This window comes from Homalodisca vitripennis, chromosome 5 (genome assembly GCF_021130785.1).
Source record: "Homalodisca vitripennis isolate AUS2020 chromosome 5, UT_GWSS_2.1, whole genome shotgun sequence".
NCBI lineage: Eukaryota > Metazoa > Arthropoda > Insecta > Hemiptera > Cicadellidae > Homalodisca > Homalodisca vitripennis.
Window position 1 is genome coordinate 20,488,624 of NC_060211.1, and position 12,411 is coordinate 20,501,034.

The 12,411-nt window shown below is 32.1% G+C and overlaps 1 protein-coding gene across 1 annotated transcript in view; it reads left to right on the forward strand.

Annotated features, from left to right (window-relative positions):
* Nucleotides 1-12,411, forward strand: part of LOC124361818 (agrin-like) — a 601,698-nt gene that overhangs the window by 562,044 nt on the left and 27,243 nt on the right. The window contains 4 exon segments of the mRNA XM_046815813.1: nt 4,254-4,368; nt 8,299-8,538; nt 9,600-9,878; nt 11,339-11,491. Of these exon segments, the coding sequence (XP_046671769.1) occupies nt 4,254-4,368; nt 8,299-8,538; nt 9,600-9,878; nt 11,339-11,491 (787 nt within the window).

The window sequence follows — 12,411 nt, forward strand, 5'->3', positions numbered from 1 at the left end:
AGTAGAGTTACATATTAGTAATATTTTATACATTACTAGCTGTTTCCCGCGGCTTCGCACGCTTCTCGCTTTGCCCGTGTATTTCTTTGTCTTCAAATAGTGTTTGGCTATTTAATATACGTAACTGTGTCGTAATTGCAGTTTATAATGTGCAGGCGCTTTGATAACTTTTATATCTTGCAGTACAACCTGGTGGTGAGTTACATCAATGGCATTGCATATAAACCTTCTACATGGAAAAATACAAATAAATCAAATTTTCATAGTGATCGGTCCAATAGTTTCTGTGTCTATAAAGGACAAACACACAAATATTCATTTATATATATATATATATATAAATATATATATATATATATATATATATATATAACAACATTATGTCCGAAAAAGCCCAATCACTACTAAACAAACTTTCAAAATTGTGCCTCGAGAATATAAAATTTGGTCATTCTTTACCAACAAATATTTAAGGATATGTTTAATCCAAATTCAAAAGATCCTTTAATAATGAACAATTCCATCAACCAGTAATACAGTAAAACCAGTCATAGCAAGAAATGATCAACAAAATGCAACAAATGTTAGTGAAAGTTGTAAAAAAGCTGAAGATATCTCAGATATCTGCAAATCGATTGTAAATTTATCCAGCTACATACCTAACAAAGCTGAAATGTCTGTGCTTTCTAAAGGATTGACCTTCTCACCTACTCCTACATTCAATCATATTGACTTAGTAGCTGATGCTCTTGCTTTCGCAAGAGATGTCCGTGTCAAATTTTACTTCTCGCAAAACCAAATTCCACTTCAGTCTCATGTACATGAAATCGATTATGAAGTTCAAGACAAATTCTGAGTGGGAAACCTCCTAACCTACAGCCTGATCATCCTGTGGAACAGTATATTAACACCATAATATCAAATATAGCAAATCCCACATTTGGTGATTCACTTCCAAAAAAAACAAAACCTGAGTTATAATGAAAGAAAAGCAATCACTTCATTAAAACATAATAAAAACATAGTAATTTTACCTGCAGACAAAAACAACTCGATTGTTATTCAAAATATCACTGACTATACGTTAGAGGCTGAAAAGACAACTCAGTGATACTAACTACATACAAAATTATTGTCAAAAGATCCAACTGAACAATTTAACACAGAAATTTCTGAATTTTTGAAAATGAAAGGCCCAACTCAAAATTTGTCCGACCAAGAAATCAATCTATTAACACCAAACTCACCTAGAACTCCAGTTTTCTACACGCTTACCTAAAATACATAAACCGATTCGCCCTCCGCCTGGACGACCCATTGTTTCCAGCTACGATTCACCAACAGAAAGAATTTCAAGCTTCGTTGACGCTCATCTGCAACCTTTGGCCAAATCTTTACAGTCACACATAAAGGACACCAATCACTTCATTGACAGACTTTCTGAAATACCCCAGCCCCTGGACGGTGAACTAATTTTGGCTACAGTTGACGTGGAATCATTGTACACAAATATTCCTCATGACGATGGAATAAGAACTGTAGAACATTTTTTAAAATTTAAGACCTAGGAATTCAAAACCTTCTACTTCTTTTTTATCTGCCCTAGTAACCTTTATACTTACCATGAATAATTTTAGATTTAAAAACAAAAATTACTTACAAATGAAAGGAACCGCAATGGGAACCAGAATGGCACCTTCATATGCAAATTTATTTTTGGGATTTCTTGAACAAAATTTTTTTAACATCTCAAAATTTAAAAACCGTTAGTTTGGTTCCGATTTATTGACGACATTTTTATTATTTGGCAACATGGCATGGATAGTTTAACACATTTTATTCAACAATTAAATTCATTTTCAGTTTTAAAATTCACTTTCAATATTTCTAAAAATCTTGTTACGTTTTTAGATGTCGATGTGTTTTTAGACCAGGGACACCTAAAAACGAAAATCCATGTCAAAGATACAAATCCAATGCAATATTTACACTACTCAAGCTGCCATCCTGGTTACGTTAAAAAATCTATTCCGAAAAGTCTAACTATTAGAGCAAACAGACTCTGCTCTAATAAACATGATTATTATTGTCACACTGAAAAATTAAAAAATGTTTTTAGAAATAGAGGGTATCCTACACAAAATTGTAAATGATAAACATGCAAAAATTAAAAAAACTCTACTCCTAGGAATTATAAAAACCAAGGAAAATTTATTACCACCTATCATCCAGGGCTATACAAAAATTAATGGTATAATAAAAACTGCACACAATATTCTACAGGCTTCACCTGTAACCAAAAATATATTCACTAATCCACCTAAAGTAATTTTTAAAAAGCCTCAAAATTTGAAAAACATATTAGTAAAGACCAAAACTACCCTCTGGATGAGCTAACTCAAAATTTAAACAAACCTTTTGGCTGTGAACCCTGTTTTAAGCCTCGCTGCAAAAACATGTAATTTAATAATAAGTTCAAAACATTTCTGTAGCAGCACAACGAAAAGGAATTATCCGATAATTGGTAAAATGACTTGTGAATCCAGCAATGTTATTTACCAATTGTCATGTAAAGACTGTCCGAAGGGACTACATTGGTCAGGACTATAACTCCATTGCACATTAGAATGAACAAAAATCGCAGCGATACAAATCTTGAAATTAAATCAAATCCTATTTCGGCCCACGCAATGGAGCATAACTAAACATTCGATGAATGCTTTTCTCTAAAAAGTATTAACAAAATTCAGAACCCCCATAAACTTAAAATAAATTATTTAGAAATAGCTCATCAGAGGGTGCTACAAACTAAACATCCGGAATGGTCTAAATTTGAGATACGGATAGCAGTATGTATAAATTACACGTTACAATTTTAATTTATAACTTTATATTCCTTGTAATAAGCAAAATTATTTACTCTTTGTACGTATTCAAAATTAGTTTTATTAACATATGATGTTTCTTTTGTTTATTGTTTTTTTTGTTGATATATTTGCTTATTTACCTTCTGTATATCTCTTGAAAATGTCTTATGACGAAATATAGAGAATTTTTATGTTCTTTTCTTCTATTCTTTTTCTATTCTTATTGAAGATAGTACTATATATATATATATATATATATATATATATAATTAAAACTTGTATTTATATATTATTATTAGTTTACTCGTAATTCTCGCCTATGCCGCCGGGTCAATGGCCTAATTATGGTTCATTTTCATTCCTTTTCTCTTCCATAGTAAAATAATGAATTCATGAATAACCTTTAACCTAAAATGAAAGTTTGTATGTGTATGTAGAAGCCCTGCCCACATTTACGTAATTAATATTTGAGGTAAATGATGATTCAATTTGAAGAACACCGGAGGCAGTGCGTGAAAAGGTCAAAGGTTAAGGATGATTCCGCAGTAAAAAAGTACTCCATAAATGTTTTGTCTCAAAGGAGAACATTTTGTGTTTTCTTTATTTAATTTGAAATAATTATATTCAGATGTTTTAATTAATTATTTAAAGTGGTATTGCACTTAATATGGAGTTCTTGACCTTATGAGTGCTATCTAAAGTATATTGTAGTCCTGATATCGGACTAACCTGAAGATATTCCGTACCATTCTACATCATTCAAAGGGTTAAAGAAATTAATTCTATATAATTAAATAGATTCATGTATTAATAAGTGGTGTATGAATTTTAGTGGCTTCCCTAACTAAAAGCCTGCCCCCCCACACACACACACACACACACACACACACACACACACACACACACACACACACACACACCTCACTCCAGTGCATGTAGCGGGTTTAGTTAATGTTTATTTTTAATTATTTAAGATTGTTGTTCATTATTGTTTATGTTTACGCATGATCCTGATTATTTATCTCTTCTTGCATATTGCTGGTTATTTATTGTTATTTTTGCATATGGTTATTTATAAAACTTTTTTTGCTTTTTTGTTATTTATTTCTTATCACACATTACAAATTTATTACTGTTGCTCGTTTTGATATTTACCTACCCATTATTGTCTTTGTAATTTTTACCTTTTTGTTGATTATTTGTTAACTAACTCATATTTCTTACTTATTCGTTTTATTATTTATGTTTAACACTGTATATTATTTATTTATATAAGTAAATATTATTAGTGCTATTAATCGTTTATACTCTTTTTAACTTATTTATGTATACTACTGGTGTAATTCCGTTGGAACAATAAATAAATAAGTGCGTCTTTTTATTCAGGAAGACAATCCAGTATGTGGCACCGACAATGTACCGTACAAAAACGACTGCGAACTGCGAAAAACCGCCTGCGAAAAGAAGCTCCCACTGCAGGTCGCTTATGACGGAGATTGTGGTGAGTTTTATCTAGATGAAGCAAAAACAGTTGAGTTTTATCATCTAAGCACACAATGCCTGGTCTAGTCAGTAGCATCTAGCTGTCTGTACGCCTCGCCGCCCCTGCTCCATTATATTGCTTTGTGGAGAATTTATTTGGCGCTAAACGGCCTAATAAAAGCCAAGTGCCCTGACAGTTAGAACCTTATTAAACGTTACATAAATCCTCTTAGAACACATTAAAGCTGCGCTGTCATAATATTGTTCATCCACGTAACGAACACGCTATTTTATAAATCCTTTCTTTCCATCCGCAGTATTTGAGTTTAACAGACCATTCTGAACAAAAGTATGATGAATATTGCAATATAAATTTGTGAATTACTTTAGTTGCTTTAACGAAAGGTCATATTAGTTAATATTTTTATAAATTCACCACATGTCAGTTGAATAAAAAATTTTGGTAAATGTTACATACATAAACCAACAAAACGTTTCCCGATGTTTTTATTTTTTCGTTTGTTTTTTACGGTGAACAAAGTAACAGGATTTTTCGTACATTTGCCATCGAACAGTGATTCAAAATTAGTTAAATTACATTTCAGGATCTTCAACCTAATCTCTTCCTCAGGTATCACTAACATAACATCTAACTACAAGTTAGATTAAAATAGGCAAATCTTATCAAAGCAATATGACAAGCGTGTGCTGGAAATTACAACAAAAATGTTGTGTGTCATTTCAATGCACACTAACTCTAATACTTGCAACTTAACCAAGTATAACCTAAACTTGCAACATAACCTACCACTATTAAAACTGATCTAAAGAATACAAGTCACAGTAGGTCTACACTTGATAACCAACCTCTGGTAACTGACCTAGTGGCCTATTGTTACGGCAGAAAGATGGAGGCAAACCTGGGATATGGTGAGGTTTTTTATTTTTTCATTCTAGATGAACTTCTCAAAACCATAATTCCGCAATATTTGCTAGAAATCGCTATTCCGTTATAAACTAAATTGTACACCATAATACAATTTTTAAGGTTTTTTTCACGATGAAAGGTTAAAAATGATAAAACGATTTCGGAAATTTGCAATCGTTAAAAAATGTAAAACACAACGTTTCGAGGATTGAAATCTATCCTCTTCACCAGGTGGGAGGATTCCATTTTAATGTACTATCTTTCCAGCTGATGAAGAGGATAAACTTCAATCCTTGAAACGTTGTGTTATACATTTTGTAACATATAACGGTGGCAAATGTCCGAAACCCCATTAGCCTCTCAGTACATCTGTTCACAATAACCAAACACAGAACCATTAATATTACAAACTGATGTACTTGATGTTTAGTTCAGTTTATCTTAATTAGTGTTAGCTTTATTGAGTGCATGTTTTAGAAGTAGAGTGCGTGGAATTGACACATAACATATTTGTTGTGTATCCTGAGTTATGCGTGTCACAACGCGTTTGTGTTATTTACTAAGACAATACATTACGATAACTTAATTGCCATTTAAATGCTACCCTTTTTCATCTTTTTTACAAGGTAAAGTTAAAAAACTTATTTATTAACGGCAAGCAGCCAATTCATACATAAATATACCAACAACATAAGGCTCAAGACTCAGGCAATGCTTACTTGATCTACTATTAAATTAACATAGAGTTAAAAAAAAAGAAAAATTTAACAAGTTTAGCAATTATTGATCAGAAAACAAAACCAGTCCGTGGCAAAATAGACTAAATGACGGATAACAGAGTGAAATACGCATAAAGATATATAACAAAAAACCTTTCAACAAGATATTAACAATAATTATATATTTAATAATACTTTGGTAAATAGACTATAAAGGTTATAACATCAAAACATCTATATAAAGCTATGATTTCGAGTGAGAATAGGAATAATTGCATAAGGTGTATGAAACCTTCATCTCCGTTGATACTAACCCTCGCGAACTTTCAATGAGAAAAGTAGCCTATGTTCATTTTATCGGCTTACAAAGAGCTGCATCTGAACAGATTACGAAAGAACTTACGCGGGTAGTGTTGTTTAACTCAGCTTATGCCACAGTCATAGTCATCATTTTTTAATTTTACATGAGTACATAAACGAAATTAGGGCCAAATGGCCCTTTCTTACATTTACCCTCAACAAACACCAACTGCTAAAAAAATTACGAAAACTCCGTTTTAAAAAATCGTCAAAATGTTTGTTTATAATGTTTTAAAATAATTTAAAAAATATAATAAAAACTAAAACTAATATTACTTTGCGATCATCCGATCTAAGAAGGGTTTTTTCAAAGCTGAATTTAACTGTGCCCTGCGTTTAGCTCTTTAATGCTACCTGGAAGGGAATTCCAAGTTCTGAATTTGGTAATGATGAAATATTTATTGAATATTGCTGTTCTGTGACGTGGAATCCACAGCATAGACGATCCAGTACGGGCATTTCTTGCGTTTCCATTGTTACAAATACATTTAAAATCGTTGAACCTACAACAATATATACAAGATTACCATCTCTAAAGAAAATAAAATAATAATATTCTATATAACTATGTTTAAGTCATGTGTAAAAATCGTTCACTGGGCAAAATAAGTCTATAGACCACAACAGTCAGTAAAAAAATTAAAAAAGCAAAATTAAAATAATGTTCGTAAGCTCAGGAGCGCTAATTCGGTCCAGCGTACAACAGAACCACATAAACCACATACCTTAGTACAAATTATTTTTTAAATTGTGAAATGAGTATTAATTTTAAGGCACGATTTAAGATCTTCATTTATTGAAGAGGAAACATCATGTCATATTGTGAGGTCGATTCACATACAATATAAAAAATTATACAACGTTTCTAAATTATGATATAAATTTAGATTTATAATTATATATATATATATATATATATATATATCAAGAATTATTTACATATATATAATTTATATATATATATATATATATATATATATATGTGGTGTGTGTGTGTGTGTGTGTGTGTGTGTGTGTGTGTGTGTGTGTGTGTGTGTGTGTGTGTGTGTGTGTGTGTCGTTCAAGACGCTTTGAGTAGTTAACTGATTTTAACATGTCCCGTTCATCAGCTGTTCTCCTAGCCTAGGGGTAGCTTAATATTGAGCATGTGTTTCGATTGGTAATTACTGAATAACCGGATTGGTTGGAAAAGGGATGATGTTCCGGGAGTCCCAATGAGGCTTACCCGATGAAAATGGCTTCGAGGGAAGATTAATTGTTTTTATTTGTTCGGCTGGACAGGATATAATTGTGAAATATACATTGTTAGACCAAATGTTTACAGTTTTTATAAATTTTGCATATATTTACGAATCTCTCTTTTGGTATTGGATTAAAACTAAACTGATGATTTAATACTCAGAATATGAAAAAACGTAGATATATATATGTTAATACATCGGGTGTGTACAAATTGTTAAAAGTATGTCTAAATAAAAGTTTTAAATTACTTTAAAAATCAGTTTTCAAGTAATGCATTTATATATTAGTTTGATATAGGGTCTATCGTATTAAACTCACACTACCCTACTGGTACCAATAGTATTTTAGCAATTAGGGATTACAGCTGTGTGCCAGGTAGTCGCCACGCACGCACGCACCCCAACACTCACGAGCGCATCCCGGCACCTGCTGTTTTCCAAGGAATGTGACAATTTCAGTGTATTACTACGTTTTGGAATCATTTTTCTTGTTTATTATGTTTACCGTTTGTATATACTAATTACCGTACTTTAGGATAAAATTACAAATAATAACAAAAATCTAGGTTTCACTAACCGGCGAGTTGCACGAAGTAAATAATATGGTGGATATACGGCCGGTCCTAATCCCCACATAAGTGTACATCTGCCCGACCAACTTGCCGTCACTAACAGACCGCCGCAATGTCTTGGTGTTTCAGTACTGGCCGATCTCTGCAAAGGAGTGAAGTGCAAGCATGGGGCAAGATGCGAGGCGGGGGTGTGCATCTGCCCGACCAACTGCCCGTCTCTGCCCGAGGAGCCTGTGTGCGCCTCCAACATGAAGACCTACGCCAACGAGTGCGAGATGCAGAAACAAGCTTGTCTCTCGGACCCGCCAGTCTCTCTCACCGTGGTGTTCTACGGGGACTGCAACGACCGCCTCGGCCCAGGAATGACGAGTGAGAGCAGTTCTATTTTAGTATTATCCTCTACATTTTAACAACACTTTAGTATTATTCTCTACGTTTTAACAACATTTTAGTATTATTCTCTACGTTTTAACAACATTTTAGTATTATTCTCTACGTTTTAACAACATTTTAGTATTATTCTCTACGTTTTAACAAAACTTTAGTATTATTATCTACGTTTTAACAGCATTTTAGTATTATTCTCTACGTTTTAACAACATTTTTAGTATTATTCTCTAAGTTTTAACAACATTTTAGTATTATTCTCTACGTTTTAACAACATTTTAGTATTATTCTCTACGTTTTTAACAACATTTTAGTATTAATCTCTACGTTTTAACAACACTTTTGTATTATTCTCTACGTTTTAACACAGAGCAAAACAACATAAAAATAATTAATAATGTAATTTTTATGTGTATTTGATTTTAGTATTAATCTCTACGTTTTAACAACATTTTAGTATTATTCTCTACGTTTTAACAACATTTTAGTATTATTCTCTACGTTTTAACAAAACTTTTGTGTTATTCTCTACGTTTTAACAAAACTTTTGTGTTATTCTCTACGTTTTAACAACATTTTAGTATTATTCTCTACGTTTTAACAACACTTTAGTATTGTTCTCTACGTTTTAACAACGTTTTTATAGCCTTTTTAGGGTAATATCTCTTTTTGTACTTTACCATCAGGTTCATTTTCTCGTAACTAAGAACTGATTAAAGAACAAGTTCAAATAACAACAATTGATCTTACATCCCTACATCCAAACGTTCACTGGCCACCTTGGTATACCGATGATTTATTCCAATATGGCGGCTGTTGGATTTGTTTAATTCATAGTTTCAGAATTGCTTGAACCATTTTCCTGAAGTACTACTATATTCCAACCTTAATAATACCTCATGAAAAATAAACAGTGATGAAAATTTCTTAGTTTACTTCTACTTCTTTCTAAGTTCTTTCTTTACTCTTCTTATACGTACTTGCATGCTATGTTATAACTGGCAATCGGTGGTGGGTTACTAACAATACTAACATTCCCCAGCCACCCCACTAACACCTGGAGCCATTCCCCAGCCCTCACCGAAAGCCACAGAGGTGCCACGGGAGGCGTGCTCCGATATCCGATGTGACTTCGAAGCCACCTGTGAGCTCGGAGTTGATGGGTTCCCCAGGTGCTCCTGTCTGTTTGACTGTTCAGGAGAGCCCTTGAGCCACATCTGTGGCTCCGACCTCCGCATCTACCCATCCATGTGTGCCATGAAGATGGAGGCGTGTCAGCGCCAGGAGGAGCTTAGGTTAAGGCCCCTAGACCTGTGCCAAGGTTTGTTCATGGTTTTTCGAGCAGAACGGTTTCTGCTTGGCTTGTACACACTGCATAGAGAGCATGATGACCAGGCAATGGACAAGTGGAATGATTTCATAAGTTGCTTCCACAAACTTAAAAAATTCTCTGTTCAATCACTGTTGTACGTCAGAGCTTAACATCATTAACCCTTTGAGTGCCACGCACTTTGAAGGGGTAGTGCTGTCAGTGCCAAGCATTTATGACAGGTCACTTCTACCAGTGCCAAGCATTTTTGATGAGTGTGTAGTGTTCTGCCAAATAACTTATTAATAGATTACCATACAGTGAATTTTGGTTTTATTATGTAGGGGATAAAACAAACAGGCTATAACTTATAATATGTATGTCAATGATAAAAGCTATTCTAAATGTTTTAATGCGAAAAACAATACAAGAAAAAACATTTTTTATGTTTACATACAACAAATGTAATTTTATGATTACATTTATTTGGATGGATCTTTTTTATTGTTCCTTATATACATAGACATAAACATGTCAAATTTCAAAAAAGTTAGTATTTTGAGTTTTGATTATTTTTTTACACTTGGTATTTGTATAGTGTTTCAAGAAATAATTCATAACTTTTCAAAAATTATTGGTGTGATTTTAATCTATTATGTGTGGAAAAGTAGGCTAAAACTCACAACATTTACTTAAATCTATTGATATTTGTAATTTTAAAAAACACATACAACAAACATTGATTTTTTTACATTGTGACATAGAAAAATTTTTATCTTAATACATTTGTATGCACATTTTTATTGTTCCCAAAGTGAATAGGAACAAACATTAACAAAGTTTAAAAAGTCTGTATCTGTAATACTTAATTCACTTTAATTATAAATATCAGTACCATGTTGAAAATCTATACTTCACATAAAGGTTGTCTATCATTTGGCAAATGACTTTTACCAGCTCTAACAAATCAAATCAAGATAGGTACTATATTATTATTTAATTTATTAAAACAACCAAATTTATTAATTTAATTAATTTAATTTATTAAATTTATTTAATATATTTATTATATATTATATTTAATTTTTTTTATATATATAATAGTACTAAGTACAATACTATGTGTCAATATTTAGAAACAGAATAATAAATATTCTAAAAGTCGATCTAGTGGTAACTTTTCGGAAATACCGGCAGGCCAATTCCACCAGCTCTTGGCAGTCAAAGGGTTAATCATTTGAATTAATTATAACCACCGATACTCTGCTTCTTAAATTTAAAATATGTTAGGCATTTTATTATTTTGATCTTTTCTTTGTATATGAAGAATTACTTGTATTAATGAACAGCTCATTTGGCATTTTCAAGCTTAAGGCATCTCCCAAATTTTCTATGATGATCACGAATGTATCTGATAAATATGGTATTTAAGAGCAATACTTCCTTCTTGATGCTAAGGAATGGTTGTCCAGGTATGGAGGTCAAACCCTGTAATGGTGAGCCCCCTGTGGTGGATCCTCTGACAGAACAGGAGCTTGACTGTGGCAGTGGACCCAAGAGGCAGGATTGTCCATCAGACAGTTACTGCCATCAGACCCCTCAGTTTGCCAGATGTTGCCGGAAAGGTATCAAACATTTTTATCATTCTTATTGTATAATTTACTGCTGTATTAAAAAAACTGCTAGCTCTCCAACTATTTGCATTGCCAAATGAAGCAAGTAAAGAATCGTGTCATTAATCATTTTATATTTTCAATTAAAACTATATAAATTGCTATAACAGTGGAATCTTGTAATATATGTTATAACAGTTTACTAATACTATATAACAGTGAAACCTTGTCAGATATGTTATAACAGCCTACTAATCCTATATAACAGTGAAATTGTGTTAGATATATTATAACAGTCTACTAATACAAAATAACAGTGAAATCTTGTTAGATATGTTATAACAGTCTACTAATACTATATAACAGTGAAACCTTGTCAGATATGTTATAACAGCCTACTAATACTATATAACAGTGAAACCTTGTCAGATATGTTATAACAGCCTACTAATACTATATAACAGTGAAATTTTGTTAGATATGTTATAACAGTCTACTAATACTATATAACAGTGAAACCTTGTCAGATATGTTATAACAGCCTACTAATCCTATATAACAGTGAAATTGTGTTAGATATGTTATAACAGTCTACTAATACAAAATAACAGTGAAATCTTGTTAGATATGTTATAACAGTCTACTAATACTATATAACAGTGAAACCTTGTCAGATATGTTATAACAGCCTACTAATACTATATAACAGTGAAATTTTGTTAGATATGTTATAACAGTCTACTAATACAAAATAATAGTGAAATCTTGTTAGATATGTTATAACAGTCTACTAATAGGTACTACATAACACTGAAACTAATTTTAACATAAGCTTCAATTAAATGTGATGCCAGATATGGTTGAACAATTGTATACAAGTGCTGAAATCTTGTTTTCCTCATTTTGGAATATATATAATACAATCTCGTAGT